Below are 27,057 nucleotides of genomic sequence, written 5' to 3'. Positions count from 1 at the left end.
ACAGGCTGCACAATGCCTGGGGCAATGAGATCAGTTTCTCTACCTCGCTCACTGAATGCTCTCTATGGTTTGACAGTGCAGAGGTTTCACAGAGTTGAGACCCAAAGCAATTTCCAGGGTCATAGAGACGGTGCTGTCTGAGGCTGGAGAAGCTGATCTCAGGGTCCACAGTGGAATATTCCCCACCCCACACCCCACCTCAGGGACAGAGGCTGAGCCGGGTGTCTGTGTCCCAGACCTGGAGCCAGGGTTGGATTTTCTCCCCAGGGACGGAGCGGTGGGTTGGTCCTTGCCAATGAAACTCAATTTTGAGTAGTTGAGGAGGGAGCGAAAGCCCCCTGCAGTGACTGCCACCCTCCCTAGCCTGAATCAATGCGTCCCTCCTGCTCCTATCACATACAGCATCAGGGTCCTGTGTGCAGCTGGTGAGAGAGCTCCTTCCCCTTCCCGTTCCCTGGCCCACCTCCCTGTGAGTGAGGGCCTGTGCTCTGAGCCAACCCAGCCGTGCCAATGATCTCTGAGTTCTTGGCTGCAGTTCTAAGCCTGAAACTGGCAGGCAGCCCAGGAGAATTGGGCAATTCTGACATCCGAAACTTTCCAATCAAATTGGTCTGACTCACATCTGATATTTCTGCTGAGTGAGGGAGCAGTGGCCATATGTAAACTCAGTCTCTCCACTTTACAGCCATGGATCCTAATGCTGCAGCCCTTGGGATCCTGGGAATCCAGCCTGTGCAGTGATGGTCCTCCCAGCCCTCCTTAACTAAGCAGACACCAGACCTTAACAATCACTTTATTCTGGTTAGGCTTTTGCACACCCTGGTGGGCTACCTCTGGGTCCAGCGTCAGTTCAGATGCACTTCACGGACTCACCCTGGGCTCAGCGCAGGAACGGAGGGGTTGGAGGAGGGTGGGCACTGGACTTCCCTTCACTTCCCTCTGTTGGAGCAAAATCTTAATGCCCCACCTCCCTCACCACCACCCCACCCCTGCCATTGTGCAGAAGACCCAGGTGTTACCGGTGCAGAGGAGACCTGGTGGGGCAGGAGGGAATTTCAGTGGCTGCTGCACTCAGAGAGAACCACCCACCGATGCATGCGACCCGACAGAGCCTGCACTGAGGGCTCCTTGTCCAGGAAATGCTGGGACAGCTGCCCTGGAGTGAACAGGTTTAGGTTCCTCCCAAAGACAGCTTGCTGGGAGGTGGGCTGGTCCTTGCCAATAAACCTCAATTTTAAATCGCTGAGGAGGAGGGAGCGAAGGCCCCCTGCAGTGACTGCCACCCTCCCTAGCCTGAATCAATGCATCCCTCCTGCTCCTATCCCATACAGCATCAGTGTGCAGCAGGCGAGAGAGCTCCTTCCCCTTCCCTGCCCCCCCGTTGGCGCGGGACAGAGGCTCTGTGTGTGTCTAGCCAGGCGGGGCGAGGGAAGAGCAGTTTTGCGCTATGCTATGCCGGGGGGAGGGAGCGTGTGAGCCCCTGGCTAGAGATCTTGACCTGGGTCTGCTCCTGGCTTGCCTGAGTTAGATAAAAGCCTTGTGCGATTGTTGAGTGTGATGCTTGTTCCAGGGTTACTTTGAGCTGGGACCCCTTCCCTGACGCTGGATACCGCCGCCTGACACGGATTAGGGCTGAGTCTTAACAAATAACCCCTCCCCCTGTGTATGGAGCAATCAAACTTCCCTCTCACCTGGTGCAGGCTGCTCTGCTCAACCATCAACCAAGTCACATGGCATCTGTCTGTCCCCACTCCGTCTACAGGCTCACACCCCAGAGGCAGCCTCTGATTGCAGCCTCCTGAACCAAGATGCTGGGAGCGCTGCCCCCAGGAACCAAGCTCAGAAGTTGTTCAATGGGCTCTGCTAAAAGAAGGCTCCCCTCTGAGCTCTCTTTAACTGCTGAATGGTCGTTCACTCGGCCGAATGCCTGGAACGGACTGTGTGGGAATAAGGAAAGAGCAGAAAGTGCTGGGAGTTTGCCCAAGGCCCGACACACACCCTGGATACTGCAGGACAGGTTTTCATGATGAAGGAGCTTTGCACCAGTCTCCTGTATCCTCCAGCAAATCGCTTCCCCGTGACATCATGTCCCGCAACACAGAGTCCCAGCTTTGCCTCTCTTTAAAACCCAAAGTGACACGAGACTGAGCCCTGCAGTCCACCTGGATTACACCGGGTACCAGCCGCCAGTCACTGTACCGCGTGTGCCACAGTGAGCTAACCCCAGCCTGTGAGAGCCACACAACCTGAGCCAGGAGCCAGCCAAGCCACGCCTCCTGGGAAATATCCCACAGGGCAGTGTGTTTTCCTCACCATACCCGGGGCAGTACGAAGAGTGTGAGATCACCACGGCTGACTGAAGGAAGCAAACCACAACACTCCACCCTGGCTACCTCGAGCAATACAGCATCTCCCCACCTCTGGGAGGTTCGCCTGGCAACAAGATTCCTGGCTTCATGAAACAAGTGCATCCTGCAGTGACAGTGCCCCACTCTCTAGGCAAGGCACTAGTGGGCAATTGACCTGACCGGGACGGCAAGCCCCGATCCGCGAAGATAGAGAGGGAGGGAAGGAAGGGATTTTGCAATGAGCCATGGTGCAAGTGAAGGGCAGTGGATTGCACCAAGTAGGGACGGCACCCCAAATCAGAGCAGGGGGAGAATGCACTCAGCAAGGACTGTACCCCTGAGTCAGAGCAAGAAGGAGTGGGGAGAACTCCATTCTGACTTCTTTGTTTTGTTTCTGTCAGGGGTAGCTCATCACTGCGACCACCTGAGGGAGGTGTTGGGTTGAGATCAGCTGGTCAAAGCAGGCAATAGGGACAGAATCGGAGACTTGAAGCTCCTCGAGTGACCTCTGACCTTTCCAGACCTGCCCTTCAATCACACACAGCGATTGTAAAGTTGAATGTGGTAGTAACTAGACCCATTTGAAACCCTTTACCACACAAGACAAAGCCTGTAGGATTCATCATGAAGTATTTATTTCTCCTCCCCTGGATCCCTGCAGCTACCAGCCACCTTGGAGCTTTCCCTCCTCTCTCCCAGGCTGGGCTCACTTGATCACAGGAGCTCAGCGGAGGGTCCAGCTTTGCTCTTTCACTTCCATTCTTCACGTCTTTGGGTGTCTGCATTGGCAACTGAGCAGCCTGATGGAAACACTGAGTCCTCTGTCTCGGCAGGCAGGCCCAGCCGCCAAAGCCAAAGACTCCCTGAGAACAGGGGGAGGTTCGCCTGAACTCTCAGGAGTGGCGGCTGGGCCCATAGGGTAGGGTTACCATATTTGAACTTTCAAAAAAGAGGACACTCCGAGGGTGGGGGGGGAGTGGTAGCCTTGCCCCCTATCTACTCCCTCCCACTTCCTGCCCCCTGACTGCCCCCCACAGAACTGCCAACCCATCCAACCCCCCCTGCTCCTTGTCCCCTGATCGCCCCCTCCCAGGACCCTCCCCTCTATCTAAGCCTTCCTTCTCCCTTTCTCCAACTGCCCCCTCCTTAGACCCCCCACCCTAACTGCCCCCCTAGAACTCCAACCCCTACCTGTCGCCTGACTGCTCCGCCCCCTATCCGCACCCCCGCCCCCTGACACACCCCCAGCTCTCCCACACCTATCCAACCACTCCCTGTCCCCTGACTGCCCCCACATAACGCCCAACCCATCTAACCCCCCTTGCTCCCCGCCTCTGACTTCCTCCCTGAACCTCCGCCCCATCCACCCCCTCCCCCGCTCCCTGTCCCTTGACTCCCCCGACCCCTCTCCAAATGCCCACCCACTGACAGGCTCCCCCCAGAACCCCTGACCCATCCAACCCCTCCTGCTCCCTGTCCCCTGACTGTCCCTTCGGACCCCATGCCCCTTCTCCAGCCCCCCCTGCCCCCGCACCCTGCTGCTCAGAGCAGTGTGTCTGGGGTGCGGAGCCAGACACAGTGCCGTGCTCCCCCGCAGAGCGTGCAGCTCCCCCTCCACCCCCAGAGTGCTGCATTGGGAGGGAAATCTCGGACCTTTGGAGAGTTTTAAAAATTCCTCCCGGAGGGCGATTGAAAACCCAAAAAGCCGGACATGTCCGGGAAACTCTGGACGCATGGTAACCCGACCACAGGGACTCCAGGATCTGCAGCTGCTGCCACCTATATGGTGAATCCTCCGACTCATCACCAACCAGCTCTTCCCCATTCTCCAACCTGGCCCCACGGTCTGACCGTGCAGGAGAACAAAAACCCTTTGGGACAGCAGGAGAGTCTCCTCAATGCCGCACTCTTCGCATGGCTTCCTGCGGTCACAGTGAAAGACGACTACCCTGCCCCCAGGAGTCTCTCAAGGAGCTGCCGGCTCAGTCACTGGGCACTCACTCGTAATGGTCTCGGGCAGTGGCATTGCAGAGGGAGCTGAGCAGACCATCCCTTCTGTGACTTCCTGAATTGCTGCCAGGACGGATTCTCCTCTGCGCTAGGGAGAGTCCCCGAGGACAAGCAGCTGTGGTGCGGGAGGGGGCAAGACAAGCACTCCCTCTGAGCCCTTGACTAGCAGGCAAGCAGGACTCTGTGAGCCAAGGGATCGATGTGTCTTGCTGGGAGAGCAGAGCTGGAGAGCAGAAAAGGGCACTGGAGGAATTGTAGAAAAGTCAAGTGTCATGGCTGGGTCATGGGCAGCCAGACCTAGTGGTCAGAGGCAGAGTCCACACTCACAAGACAGGAGTCGAGAGTCAGCTGGGTGAGGACACTGGAAGAGCAGAAGCAAAAGACCAAATTGGGTTCAGAACCTCAAATCAGATGGGTCACCCCGAGTCAGGATGCCAGGAAATCAAGCCTGGGGAGTGGGAGCAGGAACAGCCAACACACGGTCCAGAAGGGGCGAGGAGCTCGGGTGTTCAGACAGCTTCTTGTTCCTGCTGCTGGTTTAAGGAGGTCCCGGGGGCCGATTAGCTGCTCTGGGACTCTGCCAATGGGCCTTAGGGATGGAGCCTCAAACTGGGTCTGGACTTCGTAAGTCCTAGGTAAGCAGTTTTTTGTAGGCTTCCAGGTAGCGTGCTGGAGGGTGGCTGCTCCCATGAACCCTGCAGACCCGGGTTAATGACCCATGGGTCAGGACAGTGAGTGATCTCTCCCCGCTCAAACCTCCTGCACGAAACAGTCTCCAGGGTCCCAGATGCATCCTCTGAGAAGAAAAAAACATAGTCATGAGGACAAATAGACTGTGTAACAGGAGCCCCCTCTTTGTTGCAACAGCCCCAAGTGTCCAGAAGAGTGGACGGTTCTTACCTCCAGGAGATGCGTGGGATCTTCCATCTAAGCCTCAAGGGGACCCCTGTTGCTTGGTCTGACAGGAGGAGATCATCTGTCCCCACTGCTCCCTGCGCTGGGCTGGCTGCAGCACACATCTGTGTAAGAGGCTGGGCCAGAGAGATGTTACAATCAGGGTCTAGGCACCCCAGAAGGAGAACAGAGGGTCTGAAAGCAGAAGACAAAGCAATCAAATCAGTGGATTCGACAGAGAAGTTTTCTACCCAACAGGGACATCAAAGAAGGAAACTCATCTTAGGAAAGCTGAGATGTTAGTCTGGAAACTGCTAAGGCAAAGATTGTGACTTGTTAAGATTCAGTTTTAGTCATGACAAAGTGTGTTGTGTTTTGTTTCTCTCTTTGAAATATGTCTCTTTCTCTTGCTTAGTGTCACTTAAATCTCTTCTTTGTTACTATGCTTCCCAAAGCACCTCAGTGTTGTGTGTTCGGGTGAAGTGTGAGTCTCCAGCCTACCCAACAGGCTGAGCTGTGCCCTGTGTCTCTGAAGGTAGCGAATAATTTCTGAGCGGTGCTGGGCCCAGAGTTCAAGGGCAGTTCACCAGACATCTCCTGTGAAGCCCAAAGAGACCAAAGGAGCAGGAGAGATTCAGGCCCCACTGACCCATGGCAACTTCCCACAGAAGAGGCTACACAGGGCTCCAGACACAGCCTCTTTGGGTGTGCACCAGAGTTCACTCACCGCTAGATGCTGGCCAGGCCTCGTGTCACCGCTTTCTAGCTGGGCTAGCAACCCCGCTGATACTCACTCTTGCAGTTTGTTGGCTGGGAACTCAGTCCTCCAACCAGGTGACTGTCCTTTACTCCACTCCTTCCTGCGTCGTGCTCCTTGCAAACAAAGTCCAAAAATGTCTTGAACAGAAACAAGGCCTTCCACCCTCGTGGGGAGTTCTTCCTCAGCCTGATTTCGGTTTGGCCTGCCCTTCTTGGGTTTCTAGGGTCTTCTATGTCCCCTTCCTTAGGGACGGTGAGAGAAGCCAGTCCTACCCTGGACTCCAGAGTTTGGCCCAAGGCCATCTACTGAACAGCTCGCTCTGCTTCTGGAGTTTTGCTGCTGTTTTCCCTTGTTTCCTCTCAGGTGGGGCTCACTTGGTCATCAATTTGGCCTAGCCCCAGGCTAGGCAGCCATAGGCCAAGCCACCCTGTTAGATACCCTCCTCCTTCCAATCCGGTCCAGCCCGGCTGACAGGTTTGCTGAGGGGATGGTGAAACCCCATTGCTGATCAGAAGGAGGTCAGAGTCTGTTCTCTAGGAGCTGAAGGTCCGTTTGTCCCGCTGTGGGAAATGGAGCTGGAGAGCGGAGATGTTAGGTGAAAGAGACTGCATGATGGAGTTGGAGACTGAGGGACGGGAGCCTCCTCCCAGAAACCCTCCCAGGAGAACAGGTTTGAGGAGGATTTCTCTGGGGAGCCTCTTGCTTGGAAAAAAACAAGGGTGGCACATTGATGGAGATGTCTCTGTCGCAGGGATGGGGGAAGCTCCCACCCAGGCTATGCAGCAGGGATCCCATTTCTCCCCCAAGAAACCCATATGCCCAAAGAAGTCAATGGCTCTTACTTCCATGAGGGAGTGGGGTCTTCCCTCTCAGCCTCTTTGAGAACTACCACTGCTTGGTTTCCTAGGGAAAGGGACCTGTCCCCACTGCTCCCTGAGGTGGTTCAGCTTCTGACTGCACCCATCTGGGAGGCTGTCACACACCCCAGGGCCTAGAAGACACGGGGGGAGGAGGCTCCTATTCATGTGACACTCTGAGAGCACAGAGAAGGGCCAAAGGAAGAATAAAGGGCAGGAGATGAAGCTAGCCCTCAGCCTCTGTCCCATCCTCACCTCCTCAAATGTGGAGCTTCCTGAGCTTCAGTTGGGCAGACAGTCTGTAGCCCTAACACAAAGGTCCTTCTGCGCCATATGGGGAAGGCAGATCTCTGCCTGGGAACATGGGGAATGGGATGGGGGTGAGATCAAGGAAAGAGGGGAGGGATATGGGTGTGAGGGAAAGAGCTCCTGCCCCAGATGAAGGAATTCGGGGGGGCCGAGGGAAGGACCCAGCTCCACAGAGAGGGGAGAGAGTTCCTGTGAGTGCCAGGGGCCTCCATTTCCGCTTCCACTAGCCCCCCATTTATAGTGAGACAGAGCAGTACCTGCAGCAGGGAGCAGGACTTGCTGAACAGGGAGGGGAACCTTGAAGAGCATCAGATGAGCCACAGCCCTTGCAGCGCCTCGGGCATCTGGTGCAAGTGCCGGATGATGTGAAGCTGGGCCATGACCTTGGCTGTGACATCCTCGTGCTGCAGGGGAACGAGAACATGTCAGAGACTGAGACACTCCCCAGGAATCAGGGAGGATGAAGGGCACCTGGAACCAGCACCATCATTTCCACCCAGCAGCTGCTCATGTCTGAGTGGTGGATTCACCCTCCTGAGCCCCAGGATGGAGGCTTGCTGTCCTCTCTAGTGACCTCCAGTGCCAACCCCCCTCTTTGTAGGGTGAGCTCCTGCCACCTCCCCATCCGTGCCCCTGACAGCTGTTCTACCTCCAACCCACCTAGGGACACCGCTCAAGTTCGTAGAACCCTCTCCTCCACCCCCACCTCCATCCCCACCCAGGTAGGGCAGGGAGGGGGCTCTAGAAGGGTGGCGGGGGGCGGGAGGGATTCTGGCAGCAGTGAAGTGGAATGGGGAGAGGTTGAGACCTTTCCCCAAGTCACCCCAGTGACAAAAACTGAAGCCACAGGATGGCAGCCCTGGTGAACGGGGCAGGTCAGCAGCCCCTGCTGACTGAATCCTCCCAATCTCTCAAGAGCAGGTCCAGCCCGACCAGCAGCAAGACCAGCTTCCCACGCGCATGTGCCTCAGCCCTTCCTGGTCAGTCGCCATAACCAGTCAGTTCTTGGACTCCCAGGCTGCCAGGGATGGGAGCAACTCTCGATAGTGGCTCCGGTTACATGGACACTAGACTATGGGGAAATGGGTGCAGGTCTGTGGGGCAGGAAAGGTTCCCAGAGGGTACTTAGGGGACTCTCCTGTCCTTCCCAGGAGTGATAGCAGAGCACCACATCCTTAGAAGAGAAGTCCATGAAGTCCAGAAGTCCCCACTAGGCTCCTTGCTACCAGGCCAGCGAATGGCGAGAGGATGGGAAGGAGGCCCTGGGCGCCACCCCAAGCTTCTGAGTCGATTGCAGCTGCTTACTGTGTCCCCCATCAGTTGCTGGGCTTCCCCCAGGAGGGAGTAGACCAGCACCAGCCCAGCCTGGCTGACACGCAGCAGGGGGTCGTGGATGGCCAGCAATGCTGTCTGTACGAATGATCTTCTCTGCCCGACGGAGAAGAATTTTCCAAAGACCTAGAACCAAGAGGACAAGAGGCTCAAGCAGATTGCCCAGAGCCAGCCTCCAAGTCCTGGCCATACAATGGCGTCTAGTGCCCCAAAGGGCGGGGAAGAGAGCTGCTGTGGCTAAGGCACTTCATTCCCCAGGAGGCTTTCAGGGTCTCAGGGCTCAGGGAAGCCTCTTTATTAAATGGTTGCAGATGCTTAGGGACCAAAGCCTCCAGTGGTTCTTTCGGGAGGGCAATTCATGGCAGGGGCCAGGATGGGCTGGAAATGGATCTCTAATATGTGTGAGCAGGCCCACTCTGCTGTGCAAGGCACAGAGATGACAGGGGACCCTGTGTTGCTTCTAGCAGAGAGATCTTCTGCACCTCAGTGGCGAGAGGAGTGTGCGTGTGCAGGGTGGGGAGGGGGTTCGAGCTGACAGACCAAAGGTCTCTTCCCCCCAGTTAAGTGATTTCTCTAGTTGCTGGCTATGGCCTCTGCAGCTCCTTGGTTTCTTCAAGGGGAATCCAACCTGCAGCCTGACAAGGACAAGGAGACTCATGGCTCAGTCCCCATCACAGACACTCCTTGGAGACTTTTCTTCTGCTGCAGCAATTCAGCTTGTGGGAGGCGGGACAAGCTCACACAGTCTCTCTCACGGGGCGTCTGTGGAGCAGCATTCTGTAGATGCCCTTGTCCATCCAGGAGCCATTCCAAGGCCTCCTCTGTGATGTTGTGGAAATCACCCATTTCACCTTTGACTCCAGTTTGGGGGCACTGTGTTACGGTGTGTTTGAAGGTTTGGATATTCTCACCACAGTTGTGAGACGGGGGCGGGGCAGGGGTGTCTTTGATTTTCTACTTGTGCAGCAAGTAGCCGCAACTTGGCTCAGTGACAATGTGCTTCTTTGGAACAGTGGCTGAGGTCCAGATACTCTGCCATTCCCTGGTCAGGGCTGGAGACATGAGAGGGGCCCATGTGGTCCATATTGGCTCTGGAGCTCACTATGTCCCCTACCCAGTTCCCAGGTTGGGGCATTCTGCTTCCTGACCGGCAATGGAACTGGGCAAAGCCCACCTCCTTTTTCTGCTTCTACAGGGTGCAGGAAATTCAACAAGGGTCTGATCAAGCAATTGTGACTGACTGACCCAGTGCTCTCCTCTAAGATACTTGGGGATCAGCCAGGGGGACAAGAGCAGAGAGATGCCCAGAGCCAAAATCCTATATTAACTCACCCACCCGGGGATTCTCCTCATGCCACGTAGCAATGCAGCCATGTAAGACACTCAAATCACGGCAACTAGGGAGGTTCCAATCTGGGACCTTTAGCACCAGCCTGTCCCACTGGTTGCTGGATGAGGAACTCTGAGCTGGAAATAAGGAGTGGGCTCTTTTCCTGTCTCCGGGAGGCATCCACTGCAGGGAACCCAGCCAGCCCCACTCCCTGAGCAGTGTCATGCCCTGGCACAGTGCCCTTACCTCCCCCACTCTGGCTGTATTCTTGTAGCCCAAGAGCCTGTTGTCCTGGTGCCAGTCATAGCACCAGAGATCTTCCGCCTCATGTATGGTCAGGCCTGGAAGAGAGAGAGAGAGAGAGAGAGAGAGAGAGACTTTTCTCCTCATTCTGGTTGCAGTTTCTGTGTCCTTCCAATCCCATTGGTGGCTGCACAGTGGAGTGGAGAAGAACAGAGGCAGAGAGAGACTTGTCCTCCGGCTGGGGTCAGTCTGAGAGAAATGGTCTAAGGTCCAATTATCAACCTGTGGTCATTCTTAGTCCCCTGTTGGGTTCCGTGTCCCAGCTGGGTTCCTTACCCCTCTGTTGGAGCAGCAGTTGGTAGAGCCGGTAAGTCCCCTCCCTGGCCTGCCGGCTGATGTCCTTGTCTGGCTCGCTGACCAATAGAGCCAGCTGGGCCACATGGCGACCCATCCGAGGGAACTCGGCTGAGATCTAATGGAAGGGAGAGCAGAGGGGAGTCCATCAGCATTTTCTTCTCAGCTCCCTGTCCCCTCTGGGCCAGAGGGCTCCTTCCTCCTTCCCCTCTGCAGGAGATGCTGAGGAGAAGAGCTTGAGATCGACCCTTCATTTGCTCTGCTGCCAAGGGAGCCTGGAGCTGCTTTGGGATGCCAAGCAGGGGCTGGAGCATGGTCCCCTTAAAGGCCCAGGGAAAACACTGAACCAAGGACAAGAAGAACTTGACATAAGCCTAGCTCAGTCCTGCTCTGACTCTGCCTCCCCATGAAGAACCCTCCTAACCCACAGCCCTGGCAGCAGCAGCAGATCCTGCAGCCCGCTGGAGCCAGCCCGCCTCCACCTGGAGCCAGCAAGCTGGGCTCGGAGCTCACTTACGTCAAACTCAGGGAGGCTGACTGTGTATCTCAGAAGGGCTGTGCTGCTCCTGATAGCCCTGGCTCGCTCCTGCGACACCCTGGACACGACCCAGAAGTTGACATGCTGTGGGGAAAGGAGGAAGGTCAGACTCAGTGGCCAGGTGCACTCTCACTCCCCAAGACAGTCGGGAGCCCTGTGGTTAGTGCTCAGCAGAACCAGGCAGAGCTCTGGCTTGAAGTCCCAGCTCCTTCCTCTGTCCCTCAAGAAGGAAGGACCTGACGCTGCATTGCACTGACCTCCCCAACCAAGGACGGCCCACTGGGGATCCAGCTAGGAGGACAGAGTAGAAAATGGATCTTCCAGTCTCTCCTTACCAGTCCCCCAAAGAGTTCAGGTAAAATGGGTCTCACCTCCAAGATGAAGTGGAGCCTGTCAGTGTCTGGGGACTCTGCCAGCAGGTTCCCCAGCATGGCATCCAGGACCTCTGGGATGACTTTGTGCAGAGCCTGCAAAGCATGGGTCAGAGTTAGGGAACCTGGGCCTATACCTGTCAAAGGATGGGAAGAGGGGTCTCTGGGAAGCACTCGGGAGACTCCCAAACACATCTCCTGGCCTCTCTCCTTCACATCCCACTGCAGGCAATTCGCAAGAATTAATGACCCCTGGACCTTTTGCCGTCTGGGCAAAAGACAGCTTATGAAAGAAAGAAAGAAAGAAAGAAAGAAAGAAAGAAAGAAAGAAAGAAAGAAAGAAAGAAATCCCCCATGGAGGGGTAATCTCTTCCCTGCTGGAGGCAAGGATCCAACCCTGCAGCTTGTTCCATCTCCGCTACCCCACCCCGAAATCTGGAGCTCCAGCGAATCAAGGGAGCAGGGACCAAGGACTACTCTGGAAGAGGAGGAGGATGGAGGAGGAGGAGGTACCTGGATGCCGGTGGTGTCCTTCTCCGTGCCCAGGGTGAAGACGGAGTGAAGGGCAGCTCGCAAGAGGTGGGTCTCTAGGGCTGGCTCCAGGGCAGGTTTCATGGTGCTGGCAAGAGAGAGGAGCTGGTATTAGACTCTGCAGTACGGGGGTGGGACTGTCGCCAACACGGACACCAAGCCACAGGGATAGAGGCACAGGCTGGCGAGAATGGAAACTGAGGCACTTAGCTAGGGAATGACAAGGCCAAGGCGTCCCAGACAGACAGTGGCAGGACAGGAATAGCTCCTGTTCCCTGGAGCCTGCTGCCCCTCCTGTATCTGAGCCCGGGAGTGAGCCCCTCCCCAAGGCCCCTGTCATGTTATGGGAGTGAAAAGAAGAGCCCCGCCAGGAGAGAGTGAACCTTCCCACCCTACCATCTCTGCCAGAGGCGCCACTCTTGGGAGGTGACCTGGGAGGGACAGTGACGGTGACTCCCAGCCTTGGGCCTCAGCAGCACTGGGGTGAGGGGAGCCAGCGGGGTGGGGGGTGGGGCTGTCTCGGTACCAGAGGTAGCCCACTGCAGCCAGGGAGTGGGCGAGGACGGCGCTGGGTGACGAGTCATCGGGAAGATCCTCGATGAGCTCCTGTGAGACGCGAAGGAGACAAAGGAGCATGTGAGATTCAGGTCCAACTGACACTTCCCAGAGAGATGACACAGCCAGTGCCCCACATGGCCAGCAGGATCCCCCACCACCTCCCGCTCCTCCCATTCCTTCCTGCCCATCATACTTGTCCCCCTTCCCGGATTCCTGCCCAGCTCACTCCCAATCCCCTTCTCTCCTCCTCCCTGTCAAAAATGCCCCCATTCAGCCCCATCCCGATGACCAAGCTGGGACCATGTGATTCCTTGGCCCCCACTGTCAGCTGCCCTCCAGCCCCACAATTCCCCCCCTGTCCACTACTGACCAATCTCACAATTTCTCCCTTCTCTTCTCCCAAGTCTTCAGCCCCAGCAATCCTTGTCCTCTGCTGCCCGCTCCAACACCACCCAGCCCCCACCCATTAGCCCGGCCATACTCCTGCCAATCCCATGTCTCCCTCCACCCTCCAGCTGCCGTATGGCGTGTCTCACTCACCACGATCCTCTTCACCACAGCCGCCTTGGAGCAGCGCGGCTCCAGCGTGTCCTCCCCTCTCTCCTGTGCAGCCAGACATGCGGGGTAGATGGCCTGAAGGAACAGGAGCTGCTGCCCCTCATCCTGGACCCACCGGGAGTGGGGTATAGTGAGAGAGAACCTGTTAGCTCGGGACCTTCCTGCCCCACCCAAACCAGCTCCAGGGCTCAGGCCTCAATGGGGGATTGTGGGAACCCGCCTATTGTCCAAATCCCTCACCACTCCTACACAAGAAGGATCAGGAACTGGGACAGTGCCTGTGGGGGGAGACGACCTCGGCTGTTGTGGGACAAACACCCCCATCTTGGGGGTCCCACATCATGGATGTAAAAGGACCCCATTAGGGGTGGTGGATCAGGAGGGACAAGACCCTCGGCAGGGGGTGGGGATGCTGGGAAGGGACAGGGCAATCTTGGTTCCAGCCCAGGTGGGGAACATTTGTACCTTATCTCTGCACTGGAGCTGCTCTCGGATGACCTTGAGAGCAGCTTCATCTTTGGCCATGTCCACCCCTTCCTCCTGCTCCGAATCCAGGGGGGTCCCTGCACCAGGGAGGGAAGGACAGGGGCGTGGTGGGCAGAGCAGGATTCCAGACCCCCCTCCCACCTCAGCACCCAGGGCAGATCAGGTCCCAAACCTCCCTCTCAGGGATGCCTTCAGCCCCCAACAGCTGCCGAAGCCCAGAGCAGAGCCCCACTCCCCTGCCCAGGACTCCAGGGGAGGTGCCGATTCCCCCGGCCCCGGAGCAGCAAGGACCAAAGTGGCAGCAGCTCTTCACACCCCCACCCCCAGGTCCCCGTGTGGAAGGGGCAGCTGTGTGACGGCTGCTGCTCTCAGTGGGGTTCGCGGGGCTCAGGCCAGACACCTGGGCTGGGGACCCCCCCCCATATCCCTGGGAGAGTGTCTGGGCCCAGGGTGTTCACATCCCGTCCTCACCCCTCCCGGAGCCCAGCCTGGCTCCTCACCTGGAACAAAGCAGTGGCCTCCATCGGCCTGGCTGCTGCCAGAGGCCCAGGTGCTGCCGCTGTCCCAGGCTGAGCTGCCGGTGCTGGGACAGGGACCTTCCGCCTCCTGGCCGGCGGGGGCTGGAAGGTCCTCAGAGACCGGGCAGGGCGATGCCTCCTGATGGGAAGGAGGGCTGGGCTCCTGGGGCCGCTGCTGCCCACACAACCAGCCCCAGAGCCACCGTGCCCGGCGCCCCTCCTGGGCTGGGTCCTGTCTGCCAAACCGCAGCCTGGGCCAGCTCCACTGGGGCCTGGTCGGGGCCTCTCCCAGCTCGGCGCCTGCGCCGGGACCCGGGGTCCTTTTCCAGAAGGCTGGGCACTTCCGCCGTCTGGCCTGGACGGGACCTGCTTCCCCGCCAGCGGGGACGCAGGGCTTGCTCTGCCCCTTGGGAAGATGGCAGCTGCTTCCCTCAGGCTCTGGGGCCACCTGCAGAGCCTTCCTCCGCAACATCCGCAGGAGCCTGGCCATCCTGGAACCGAGCGGGGAGCAGGTGTGAGTCTGGGCTCAAGGCAGCCTTTCACTCATGGGCCTTTTCTGTCCCTCCTCCTCCCTGCTCCAACCACAGCAGCCCCCTCTGCACCCACAGGAGTGCAGGGAGTGCCATCTACACACACAAGCAGGAGTTCATTGCATGATCTGCTCCTAACGTTCCCCCTCGTAATCCCTGCTGCTGCAATATCCAGGAAGTCTCATCCTTTTCCAGCAATGGGGTCAGTCCCAAAGACCATCGGTTACTCTGGACAAGCAGCCCCCTCCTGTCGTCCCAGGCCACTCTCCTGCCCAGGCTAGAGAAGGAACAGAAGCCAGGAGTCCGGACTTCTCCTGGGAAACCATTCCCCACGTCAAAGTCACAAAGACCCTAGGCACAGGAAGACCAGGGCCCTCCTTGTTCCCCATTGATTTCCAGGCTTAGCAGCTCACAGGGTCTGGCCCAGCTCCGAGACTCTCAGCCTGGGGAACAGTGTCCCACAAGGGAAGGGCTGGGAGCCCCATTGCTGGAACCTTTCCAAACACACTGGAGACGGCTCTGGAGAAGCCCCTGCCTGGCCTAAGAGGGAGGGGCTCTTGGGGGCTGTTTGCATATGAAATCCCTCTTTGGAGATAGTCTCTCCCCGTTTCTGCCTCTCCCCAGACAGACAGGGGAAGCCACCGAGGAACTCGAATGCCACTCACTTGCTCTCAGTGATGGGATAATGGATGGCGGATGTTCAGGGTCAGCAGACGTCCCTCGCCCTCCTCCTCACTCTCCAAGCCCAAGGCAGGCTGGAGAGGGTGGTGACCTCAGGAGTTACCCTGCCCAGCCAGCAGGCAGGGTGATGACACGAGGGCGATCGACTGGCTGTGAAAACAAGAGTCTGTCTTATTGCCAAGGGACGGAGAAACTCAGCCAGCAGCAGGGGGGTGCAGAACACGGCCCTAGGGCGAAGGTGACAGCGCCTCCAGGATCCTGACATCCCAGCACTTTACTCACCTTCCTGGAGCCTCCCAAACCCACTGGGCTGTAGCGATGGGAACCCAACCCTACTGACGGCAAACGGGCCTCAGCTACCAGCTCAGGGTCACACTGAGTGTCAGAGCCATGGATGGACACCTTCACTAACCGCTGCTGCAAACTCCCTCCCACAGCTGGCAATTGCAACCAGGCCCTAATGTCTGGTCCCCCTGCCTTTGAGAGGGAGTGTCACTCCTGCTTCCATTGCTGCCTATTGATCTGTGGGACTTTGGGCAAGTTGCTCCCCCTCTCTATGGCTCTCTGGGACTCACATCCCTGAATGGGCTTTAAAAAAGACAATGGTTCAAGTTGGGCCCCAACTAGTTCTTGTTTCTCGAGACTAGCCATTTTAGCAAAGTTTAGAATTCTTGACATTCAACACCTGGAAACATAACTTTCTCCTTCGCAGATGGCCTTAACATCCCTTATCTCACCCAGGCTCCCTGCTGCCTGGAGTTTGAGAATTGACCCTGTTCCCATTGGACCTACCCACGGTGTCACACAGCAAAGCGGTGACGGAGCCAGAAAGAGAAGACAACAGTCCTGACTCCTGTTCTAACTAACAAACAACCCCCCGGAGGCAGGGATAAAACCCAGGAAATCAGGTGTGAACATTTTCATGGAAACCGTTTTCTGTCAGAAAATCCATTCAGACAAAACCACTTTGTTTCTTGAAATCGTAACAAATAGGATGAAAATTCTTTGCAAAAATATTTGTTTGCAAAACAAGAGCATCTCCTGTCCATCACAGTGCAGTCAACTGTCTCGTCGTACACAAAGGGGAGACACTATGATCTAGAAAATTAGATGAGATGCTTCAGTCTGAGCTAAGTAGTTGCTGCTCTTCACAATTTCAAAAGAATAAAATGCAAATCAAATCGAATATTAGGTCATAATCGGATATGGCTCAGTGTGATAGGACACCTCCTAGTCTGCACTGCTCCGAGTGACACGCTTCAGTGGATCCCCAGCATCCACCCATGGCGAGGGAGGTGGGAGAAGATTATTCGTTCTTGACAGAAGGAGAAACGAAGGCTGAGAAAGGAGCAAGGACTTGTCTTAGCTGATGCAGCCAGTCAGTAGCAGAGTTGCTCTCAAATGAGCTACGGACCAACAATTGTTCCTAATAATTATTCAGCAAATATTTCAGAAGAATTGGAATGTTGGAGAGGATCATGAACTGCTCCGAGACAATGAATGGAGAGCAGCATCCACATTGGTCAGACATATAACTGGTTGTGACTTATTTCTTGGTCATAAAAGAGAACAACAAAGACCAGAGTTTCCTCCCTGTCAATAGCCCCCTCCTCAGCCGATCAAGGTTGAGACTTTGAGGGGTGGGAGGCTAAGGGTTCTCATCAAATAGCCCAAAGAATGGCCCTGGTCACCACCGAGGGGATCACTCTCAGAGCACTATTCCAGTCTCACCTTTCTGTGAGGGCCTCCCACAACCCCCCCGGACCCCGCTCCACACACAGAGCTCCTGGTGGTGGGAGGAGAGCAGAGGAAAAGGACAAAGGAAGCAAGAAGAGAAAGGTAGGAGGGACAGAGGAAAAGGGAAAACAAAAAGGAGAAACCCCAATGTCCCCAGTAATTCTAAGGGACAAAGCCCTAGGTCAGAAATAAAATACTGCCCCCACAATCTAATGTTTTCCTTTCCTAAAAATCAGCCGGCACCTAATGGATCAGACTGAACAGGTTCCAAACCTCTCCGAGGCTCTTACCTTCTATACAGGGACGTCTGTTTTCGAGCAAATCCACTAAAAGAAAAGGAGAAAACTCCGAAGAGGGTCCTCCTTGTGCTCACGTACGTGCAAGTGAATGCTCTCTCAGTCCTCCAGGAGAGACCTCGAGAAGGAGACGTGCTGAAGCAAAGCCACAGGGATCTCCGAGGTTGCCCCTGTCCTGCACCCCTGTCCTGCCTGGCTGATGTCAAGATTTCTCTGTGAGATCATCGCCTCTCCGCCACCTTTGTCCAATAGGCTGAGGTCCTGCCAAAGGCCTTTGTGATGTCACTGCCACACCCACCCCTCCCCTGCAGTGCTGATGTCCTGCCCCTGTCCAGCCACACTGGATGTTTGAGCTGCTTCCCCTGGATCATCCCACTCAATGACTCTTCCTTGTGGGGTGACACCGACTACACAGTAGAACACAGAGGTTCTTCCCCAGGCCGCAATTAGGTTTTCACAAGTTAGTCGACTTTATGAACCATTCGAGCATTTAATCTTATCCCCTGCGTATCCTAAGGCCTCCTGTATGTCAGAAGAGCTGGGCTTTTCTTTTACTCAAACATTTTCCAGAAAGGCATCTAGTCTTTATTTAAACAGATCAAGAGATGGAGAAGCCATCATATCTCTTGGTAATTTGTGCCAATGACGAACCACCCTCTTACAAATCCGGGTCTTATTGTCATTATACTTTTTCTGATTTCTGCTTCCATCCATGGGGTCTTGTCATGCCTTTCTCTGCGACATAAAAGAGCCCTTTTATACTCAATATTTTCTCTCCATGAAGTCAAGCAACTCACTTCTCATTCTTCTCTTGTATATACTAAGCAGATTGAGCTTTTTCAATGTCTCATTATAGGGCATCATCCCCATCACTCAGTTATGAATCTTTTCTGCACCCTCTCCAATTGTTTTAACATAATATTCAAAATGTGGACACAGGAACTGGATTCAATATTCCAACATCAGTCTCACCAATGCTCTTTCACTTCCCTTTCCATCCTCACTACTCTATCCAGCCAAGAATGGCTTTAACCTTTTTTAACACAGTTTCACATTGACAGTTCATGTTGAACAGCTTGTCCACTATGGCCCCAAAATCCTTTTCAGGGTCACTGCTTTCCAGCGGATTGTCCCCAATTCTGTAGGGTGCCGCCTGACTCCTTTGTTACTGGAGGTATGGGGTTGCATTTGGTTTTATTAAAACCTAATTCTTTAGTAAGTATTTTAGAAGAACTAGCCCATTAGAGAGAGAATCGTGAATTACTCAAAGACAATGAATGGAGAAAAGCGGCAAGAGCAATCAAATACATGTTTGGTTACGGCCTATTTCCTTGGTCTTAAAAGAGGGTCACAAGGACCTGAGCCTCCTCCCTCACAATAGCCCCAAGCTCCTCCAATCAGCATTGAGACTCTGAGAAGCAGAAAGCTGAGAGTTCTCACCAGATGTCCCAGGTCACCACCGGAGGGAGTCACTCTTAGAGCACTATTCCAGCCACATGTCTTTGGGAGGGCCTCCCGCAATGAGAGTTGGAGTGCAACCCCTCGCCCCCTCCGTCCCCAACTCCACACGCACAGACAGGTCCTGGTGGTGAAAGGAAAGCAGGGGAAAAGGACAAAGATGCAAGAGAAGACGAGAAAGGAGGGAGAGACAGGAAAAGGGAAAACAAAAAGGAGAAACCCCAGTGTCCCCCGTAATTCTAAGGGACAAAGTCCTAGGTCGGAAATAAAATGCTGCCCCCACAATCTAGTGTTTTCCATTGCTAAAAATCAGCCGGCACCTGATGGATCAGACTGAACAGGTTCCAAACCTCTTCGAGGCTCTTACCTTCTATACAGGGACGTCTGTTTTCAAGCAAAACCACTAAAAGAAAAGGAGAAAACTCCGAAGAGGGTCCTCCTTGCGCTCACGTACGTGCAAGTGAATGCTCTCTCAGTCCTCCAGGAGAGACCTCGAGAAGGAGACGTGCTGAAGCAAAGCCACAGGGATCTCCGAGGTGGCCCCTGTCCTGCACCCCTGTCCTGCCTGGCTGATGTCAAGATCTCTCTGTGAGGTCATCGCCTCCCCACCACCTTTGTCCAATAGGCTGAGGTCCTGCCAAAGGCCTTTGTGATGTCACTGCCACACCCACCCCTCCCCTGCAGTGCTGATGTCCTGCCCCTGTCCAGCCACATTGGATGTTTGAGCTGCTTCCCCTGGATCACCCCACGCAATGAGCGTTCATTGTGGGCTCAAGCCCAACACAGTAAAACATCAGAGGCTTCTCCCCATGCTACGCTCAGTTTTTCATAAATTAGCAGACTTTATGGACAGAAGAGACAATTAGAGCATGTCATCTCACCCCCTGCATACCACATGCTTTCTGTAGAGCATAGGAGCTAGTTTTTGACTACACACGTTCCAGAAAGGCATCTAGTCTTCATTAGAAGACATCAAGAGGTGGGGAATTCCCACCACTTCCCTTTCTAGTTTCTTCCTTTGGTGATTCATCCTCACTGTTGAATATGTGTGCCCTCTTTCGAATACGAATTGGTCTCTTTTGAGTTTCCAGCCACTGGGTCTTGTTATGCTTTTCTCTGATAGATTAATGAGCCCTTTAATACCCAATGTTTTCTCTCGGTGAAGTCACTTCAACACTTCAATGATGTCACCTCCCGATCTTTTTTATAATCTAAACAGGCTGAGCTTTTTCAATAGCTCACTAGCATCTGCCAGGAAGGGAGTCCCCATAGAGGGACACCATAATCTCCCAGGGAGGGAAAAGGCTCTCACTGCCATTTCTTAACCTCATGGGGTGTTCTCCTGCTCTGCCAACCCCACCCCTATTTCAGCATCTCCAGGTGCCTGAGGGAGCAGGAACCAGAGGCCATCCTGCAGCTGGGACAGAGATGGAGGTTGATGACCTACCTGCCCGTGGTGACCATGGTGCAGGACAGCCCTCAGGACATGCGAATGCAGCTCCAGATCTGGATGCAGCTTCCCTTTGCTGGCACGAGACCTTGCAGGTTGCAGGGGGTGAGACAGGCACTAACTTTTGGAAACCCTCAGTGGGATCAGAGTGTAATGGTTTGTAGAAAGTGGTGTTGGAGAGCTTTACAAAAACTAGACAAGAACGGTGCATGTTCCAGGGGAGCTCCAGCCCCGGTGCTGTCAGTGAGACGTGTCCTCGCAGCCCTGCCTGACGGGTCTTTCTGTTTCAGACCCTCCTTGGAACTGCAAGAAAAGTCCAACCTGTGGAGTTGTGGTTGCAGTGATAGTTGTATCGTCTGCGTTGATCGCTGCCATCATTGCTCTGGCAGGTGAGTTCCCAGCTTCCGCCCGGCTCCCTTCCCCTCCAGCTACGATCTCCGCGCATCCCATTCCCCCGTGACCTACCACACTCACTCTCTCCTCCCGGCCTGTCCGGCTTCTGCCCCTGGGACAGAGGATTCCTGGGAGATCTTCCTCCATGACCCTCCTCCTGCTCCCTCCCAGACCCCTGCACCTGGGCACTCTCTGTGTCGGGACGATCTGACTGACATTAGCCCCCACAGCCCATCTCTGAGCACTTTGGACCCAAGTCACCTTTGCCACGCGCCGTGAAGCAGTCCCTGACCAGGGTGTCCAGTGGGACAGGGTGCAGAGCATCCCTGAGCCCTTTGCCTTCCCTGTGTTGCTCTGAGGTTACCAGCCTGGCCTTCCTGGAGCTTCAGGTCACGCCTGTGGCTGGGCGGCAGGTGCTGCCGTGTTACTGAAATGAGCTGTAGAACTCAGTCTAGACCCCTATACCAGCGCAGTGTGGAAACCCGCCAATCACTGAGCTTGGCCAGGAAGGGTCCCTTAGCACCATTCACTCCCCCGGGCTGCACAGACAGCGTGTGCTCGTGCAGAGGGTGTCTGTTTGCGGTGAACATGAACCCTGCTGTATCCCCCCGTCGTCTGGGGCAGGGCGTGCTGGGGACTGTCGGGGGTGGGATTTCTCTATTGCCCTGGATCCGATCACTGGGCCCCAGGAGGGTTTAGCAGCTGGCAGAGGGGATTGAATCCAGCTCCGTCTGCATTAGGAATCCTCTGTGCCGATGTCATGACATCCGTGCAGTTGAATTGGTGCAAACCGCTAAAGGAGACGCACCGCACTGGTGCACAAAGGAGCTTGCCTTGGTGCAGTTCGCTGCAGGAAGTTACCAGAGCGAGCCGCACTGCTCCAGCGCATCTCCAGGAGGTGTTTGCCCAGATGTCACTGTGATTATACTGGCGCAGATTGCTCTGATACAGATGGGCCCTGAATCCCAGCTCCCTGCTGTAATGGCAGGCTGTTGCAATGGGCAGCATTGGCTCTCGCTGTGGAAGGTGGGAATCTGTGAGCTTAGGGTTGGTTACACACCTGCAGGTGCAGGGAGCTCTGCAGAACATGTGGCATCTGACCTGGAGATGGATGGTGGAGACAGCCTGCGCCATCAACTGTTAGTCACTGACTTCTCCGCTCAGTTCAGTAGGGGAGGGGTGTGGGCTACCGTGCACTGCACAGTGAAATCTACAGGGTCAGACATGCCTTGTGCGTGAGTGAACACATGCTCGTTTTCTGATCACCGCTGCCACGTTTCCTAACTCTTCCCGACTTAGAGTGTCTGTTCCTCGCTGAGCACCAGCCACATGGGAAGGCTTAAAAACCAGCTACCGAGTTACTGTGGTGCAAACAAAAGTGATGTGCTCAAAAATGTCTGGAGGGGTTTGAGTCCGACTCCTCTCAACTAGACAGGCCTTTCAAATCCTCTTTGGTGTCACTTATGGGTGACCCCACTGCTGCTCTTTCGTGGCTCTGAAAGGGTTACACTGCCGTGAGGGCTTCCAGAAAGTGCCTTTCTTGCTGCTGTGTTTGGGGAGAGAAAAGTCTGCAGGTAGGAGGTGAATTAAGTTCCATCATTCCTGGCCCACAGTGCAACAGGTCACTTCCCGTGGCTGTGGTTTCTGGCGCCCCCTTGTGGCTTTCATGTCCCTGAGTGAAAGTTCCCAAGTTCTTCTCAGTTGTTCACCTGCTGTTTGTTGCTAGGTTGAACGTCCAGCTGTTGATCTTGTGCCTGGGGTGAAATGCTCTGAGCTGTGTCAGTCCCTCCCAGGCTGGGAGTGCCCCTGGAATCCTTGCCAGGCAAATTTACTGTGACTAAAGTCTCCGTCCCCCTGCGTCTGATTGCCATGGACCAGCCCCAGCTGGGGGTCCCAATAGGCTTGGCAAGCCGGTCAATTGACTGCCTGTTTGGCCGCAGTCAAATGCTCCAGCGAGAGCCCTGGGGGTAGGAGGCAGTCTGCCTTTCAGATTGCGTCTTGGAGCCTCACTGGTGTTTTCCAGAACTTGGTTTCATTGTTTTGCCTTTTTTTTCTGAGCTAAAATAACTCAGTGAAGTACATTTTTTAAAAAATTAGGTAGATCCGTATTTATTGAAAGCTAAACCTACTGGAGACAATGACGTCTTGCTCTTTTTTCTTCCTGGCGGGATGTAACCAATTCTGATAAATTGGTATTTTAAAATATCTGACCACTCTTTGACAGATTTGACTGGTCAGTTGACCAATTTTTGTACCAGTCAAATGCCCAATTCTCGATGCAACTCTTACCCTCCATGTGACTGTCTCATTCTCAGTGCTGACCCCTCAGCTTTCATCAGCTGATCTGTGCCCCCCTGCTAGCCCCTCGTGCCCGGACGGCTGGATGGGATACCGAGGGAAATGCTACTATTTCTCAGAGAGGGAAGGGAGCTGGACCGACAGCCGGAGCCGCTGCTCTGCCCCGGGTGCCTCCCTGGCTGGGATCAACAGTGAGCAGGAAATGGTGAGAGACTCCCGAGTTGCCAGACACTGATCTTGGCACAGGGGTGGCTGCTGCAGCAGGACCTGGGCTCTGCCCCATGGGGTGAGGAGCAGCTCTGCCCCCTCCCGTGCTGGCAGGCCGGAGTGAATGAACTTCCAGCTGCTGAACGCCAGCCCTGGCTGGGCCCAGGGCCCTACTGTCTGTGTGTGATCACAGGGATTGCCCATTCTCCGCTGCCCCCCTCCCCAAATAGGGAGACAGCTTCTGTCTAGGGCAGGGCTGGCTCAGGCATCTCCTGGCCTGCTGGCTGCTGGAGTGGGACTGAGAACCCAGCCAGTGCTCCTGTTGTGGGGATGGGAAAGGAGCAGCCAGCTGAGGAGGCGGGGGAGGAGGGGATCCTCTCACATTGACCGCTCCCACTTCAGCTTGCCTCCCTCCCTCCTCCTGCCGTGCTGTGGTGAGCGGGGGCTGCTCTGTGAGAAGAGACGTCTCTGCAGAGAGCTCAGACCCAGCAGCTGCCCCCAGCCCAGGGGGACTTGGGGTGCGGGTGACTGGGAGCACCGGGGCCGGGCTGCTGTGTGCGGTGGGAGCATTAAGACTGCCCGGGTGATCTTGTGCTTTGCAAGAGGGAGGGGAAAATCCCCCCCCCCCGAAAATAAACTGAGCGCCCTTCAATATGCGACTGGGATTCTCTGCAGCACAGAGCCCTGGAGGGGCGGTGGGTGGAGCACGGGAGCTGGGGCTGATACCTGCTGTCCCTCGGCTTTCTTTAAGGCGTTCCTGCTGCGCCATAAGGGTGTCTATGACTGGATCGGCCTCCGGAGGGAGCCGGGTCAGCCCTGGAAATGCACCAACGGCAGCGAATTCAACCACCTGTGAGTCTCTCTCACCTCTCTGGACTAATTCCCTGGGCTTGGGGATTCTGGTGTCTGAGCGGTTTGAGCTCAGGTAGATCCACCATTCAGTGCTAGTGAAGCCACCAGACACGGCCCTGGTCCGTTCGCGTCCTGCGTGTATCGGAGACCGATGGGAGCCGGCGTGTCCCTGAACTCTCGGCTCCTCCCCGCAGCACGGTGCTGGGCCGGAGACAGAGCCCGCCATAGCCAGAGATGCCCTCGCAGCGCGCTGGGATTTCAGCTGGGACACTCGCTGTTCTCCCCCAGCCCTCTTCAGCAAGGTCCCTGGGGTGTCTGACCCCCCCCCCCCCGGGGAAAGGAGGCAGCAGGGAGCTCAGGTTAACAGTGGCTGCTAGAGAGGGCAGCATGCCGAGCAGTGCATGGCAGGTGCAGGTCCCGCTGGGGATTGCAGCCGGCAGGTTTGAGTGACTTGGCTGGTGAGGCCTCTGAATCCGCAGCAAGGCACCGACGTTAAAGGAGCCTGCGGTTCACAGGAGCTGGACGCCTGGGGCTCCCACTGGAACGGGGTACAGTAGTGATGGCTGCCCAGCCAACACCCCGCGATGGGTTTCAGTGGGCTCCAAGCGTGATCACAAAACCAGCGCTGCTTGAGCCCGGAGCAGGGTTTGAACCCCGGAATTCAGCACTAGAAGCATGAGCCTCTGCCATAGTAGTGAAAGAATCCACTTCTTTAACTGAACCCCCCCCCCCCCCGATTGATAAAGCTCTTACGCAGGCCAGCCATTAGAGGGGGATGGAGACCCCCCACTTCCCTGGTCTGGGTTACTTCAGTACTTTGAAAAGTCAGGCTCTTATGGCGCTGGGTCAGGGCTCCCCAATGGACAGTCCCCATTCTGCTGTATTGGACCCAACCTTTGGATCCCACCTGCTTCCAGCCTGACTGGGTCTGAATAGCCACCAGACACTGTCCCAAGTTTGGGCCTCTGTGGCCCTCTCCTGGGGTACAGACTCCGTGTCCTGAGCTCTGCTCCTGAGGGGCTGGGAGAGTAGCTGCTCCGCACTCAGGCGTGCACTGTGGAGAACGGCTCCCCTGGCTGGGACTGGTGTGAAATGCCCGGCCTCTGCCTGACTGCAGCTCCCTGGCTTCTGTGTTGCAGGTTTCAGATAAGAGGAGGAGGTGACTGCGCGTATCTGAACGACGAGAAAGGGGTCAGCAGCTCACGGTGCTACATGGGAAGACGGTGGATCTGTAGCAAACCTGAGGTGTATATGATGGGAAAAGAGACTGCATTGGAAGGGGGCTCGAAATGGGACTCCTAGACGTGACACTGATCCAACTCACACCTACTTGAACGAGCCAAGTCCCCGTTCGTCAGCCTGGCCAGGATCTCAAAATCAGGCAGCGGGGCCCTCAAGCAATAAGTGTGTCTCATTTAAACTGTGGATTCTTCGTATGTGCCTTCTGCTTTTGAACCTTTAAACTCAGGGTCACATTGTCAAGCTTTTCTCTGCAGCTGAGAGGGAGTGATCTCATGAGAAGGAGTCTCAGCCACACGCTGGGGAAATGAGGTAAGGGAAAGCCTTGTTCGTTTAGGCTCCAGAACAGCGTATCTCAAATGCAGCCACCAGCTGATTGTTTTGCAGCCACAAGGGCCTCCAAAGTGCCCCAACAATCGCTGAGGTGTTAAGTATTAAAGGTGCCTTCTAAATGCCATAAATCCTAATGCGCACTCCCTTTTAAATAGTACCATGCCGGCAGAGCTGAGCTACATAGGTGTGGTTTTCTTTCAAGTCACAAAGTGTATTCTTTGGCTAAGAACATAAGAACGGCCAGACTGGGTCAGAGCAAAGGTCCATCCAGCCCAGTATCCTGTCTGCCGACAACGGTCAACACCAGGTGCCCCAGAGGGAGTGAACCTAACAGGCAATTATCAACTCTCTCCCGCCATCCATCTCCACCCTCTGACAAACAGAGGCTAGGGACACCATTCCTTACCCATCCTGGCTAACAGGCATTAATGGACTTAACTTCCATGAATTTATCCAGTTCTCTTTTAAACCCTGTTATAGTCCTAGCCTTCACAACCTCCTCAGGCAAGGAGTTCCACAGGTTGACTGTGCGCTGTGTGAAGAAGAACTTCCTTTTATTTGTTTTAAACCTGGTGCCCATTAATTTCCTTTGGTGGCCCCTAGTTCTTGTGTTATGGGAACAAGTAAATAGCTTTTCCTTAGTCACTTTCTCCGCACCACTCATGATTTTATAGACCTCTAACCACTGTGTTTACATCTCAAGTTACCGTGGCTCTATAAGTGGCTATGGGCCATCTCACTGTGTGGTGTTTGGGTAGGTTGCGATTGTTCATGCGGGGGGAGGTGAAAGAGTTAAAAATGTGACTGGGTATCAGAAAGTATTTCAGATAATCTAGTGCCAGAAAATGACCTTGAATGTGACAGCAGGTGGCTCCTCTGGGACCTTCTGCTAAGAAAAGCAAAACATAGAAAAATGAACACTTCAGCACCAAGGGGAAAGGCAGTTTTCTGTGTTTCGGAAGCCATCCGCTTCCGTTTCTGAGCAAGTTGCAGTGTGAGAGAGAAATTCATCAAATTGAAATTTATGTCATGCAACGTCCCTACAGCACTCGTGCAAGGGAAGTTGAACAAAATTACCACGGTGAGCTTCAGAGGAGCAAGCTGTTAAATGATGCAAAAACCAAGCTGAAAAGACAACAGCAACGGCTCAGATTTTGTTGTTACTATTATCATTATTATTACTGGGCGAGGTTGATTGGTTTTTTTTGTCTGTGAAAGAAATATTGGACATATTGGCAGATACATTCTTTCATTATTAGTCATTATTCTTTCTATTATGTAAAGCATTTTTAAATTTAGTTCAGAATTGTTGTACAGCCATCCACCTTTGACCAAAAAAGCAAAAGAACAACAAAAAAGACAAGGCTGTGCAAAGCACTGGTTTGTTCTGTGTTTAGGTCCAGTAAAGATAAGACACAACTGTACCTTATATTTGTTAGTGAGTCTGCAAAAAATCCCTATGTAAATATGCACATGTAATTTATTTATTTGTTTTTCCTACAGTTAGTTAAGTATTGTCAGAGCCGCATTCTGAGGCTGCCAAATATTTGTGAGAACCCCGGCTCTAGAAAGTGTTAGGATTTTGT

At 54.9% G+C, this 27,057-nt stretch overlaps 1 protein-coding gene across 1 annotated transcript; it reads left to right on the top strand.

Annotated features, from left to right (window-relative positions):
* Window positions 1-9,874: 9,874 nt before the first annotated feature.
* LOC311530997 (C-type lectin domain family 2 member D-like) lies at window positions 9,875-25,263 on the top strand (the record flags this gene model as incomplete). The annotated part of the gene is made up of 5 exons (XM_084648059.1): window positions 9,875-9,884; window positions 20,440-20,538; window positions 22,858-23,045; window positions 23,799-23,899; window positions 25,039-25,263. 5 exons carry the CDS (start codon window positions 9,875-9,877, stop codon window positions 25,199-25,201), a joined length of 561 nt encoding a protein of 186 aa, XP_084504185.1. The 3' UTR covers window positions 25,202-25,263.
* Window positions 25,264-27,057: the final 1,794 nt, after the last annotated feature.

The sequence above is a fragment of the Lepidochelys olivacea genome (genome assembly GCF_965140295.1).
Source record: "Lepidochelys olivacea isolate rLepOli2 genome assembly, chromosome: 14".
In the NCBI taxonomy this organism is placed as follows: Eukaryota; Metazoa; Chordata; order Testudines; family Cheloniidae; genus Lepidochelys; species Lepidochelys olivacea.
Note: the sequence above shows the minus strand (reverse complement) of the source record. Positions and strands in the feature narration are given on the sequence as shown.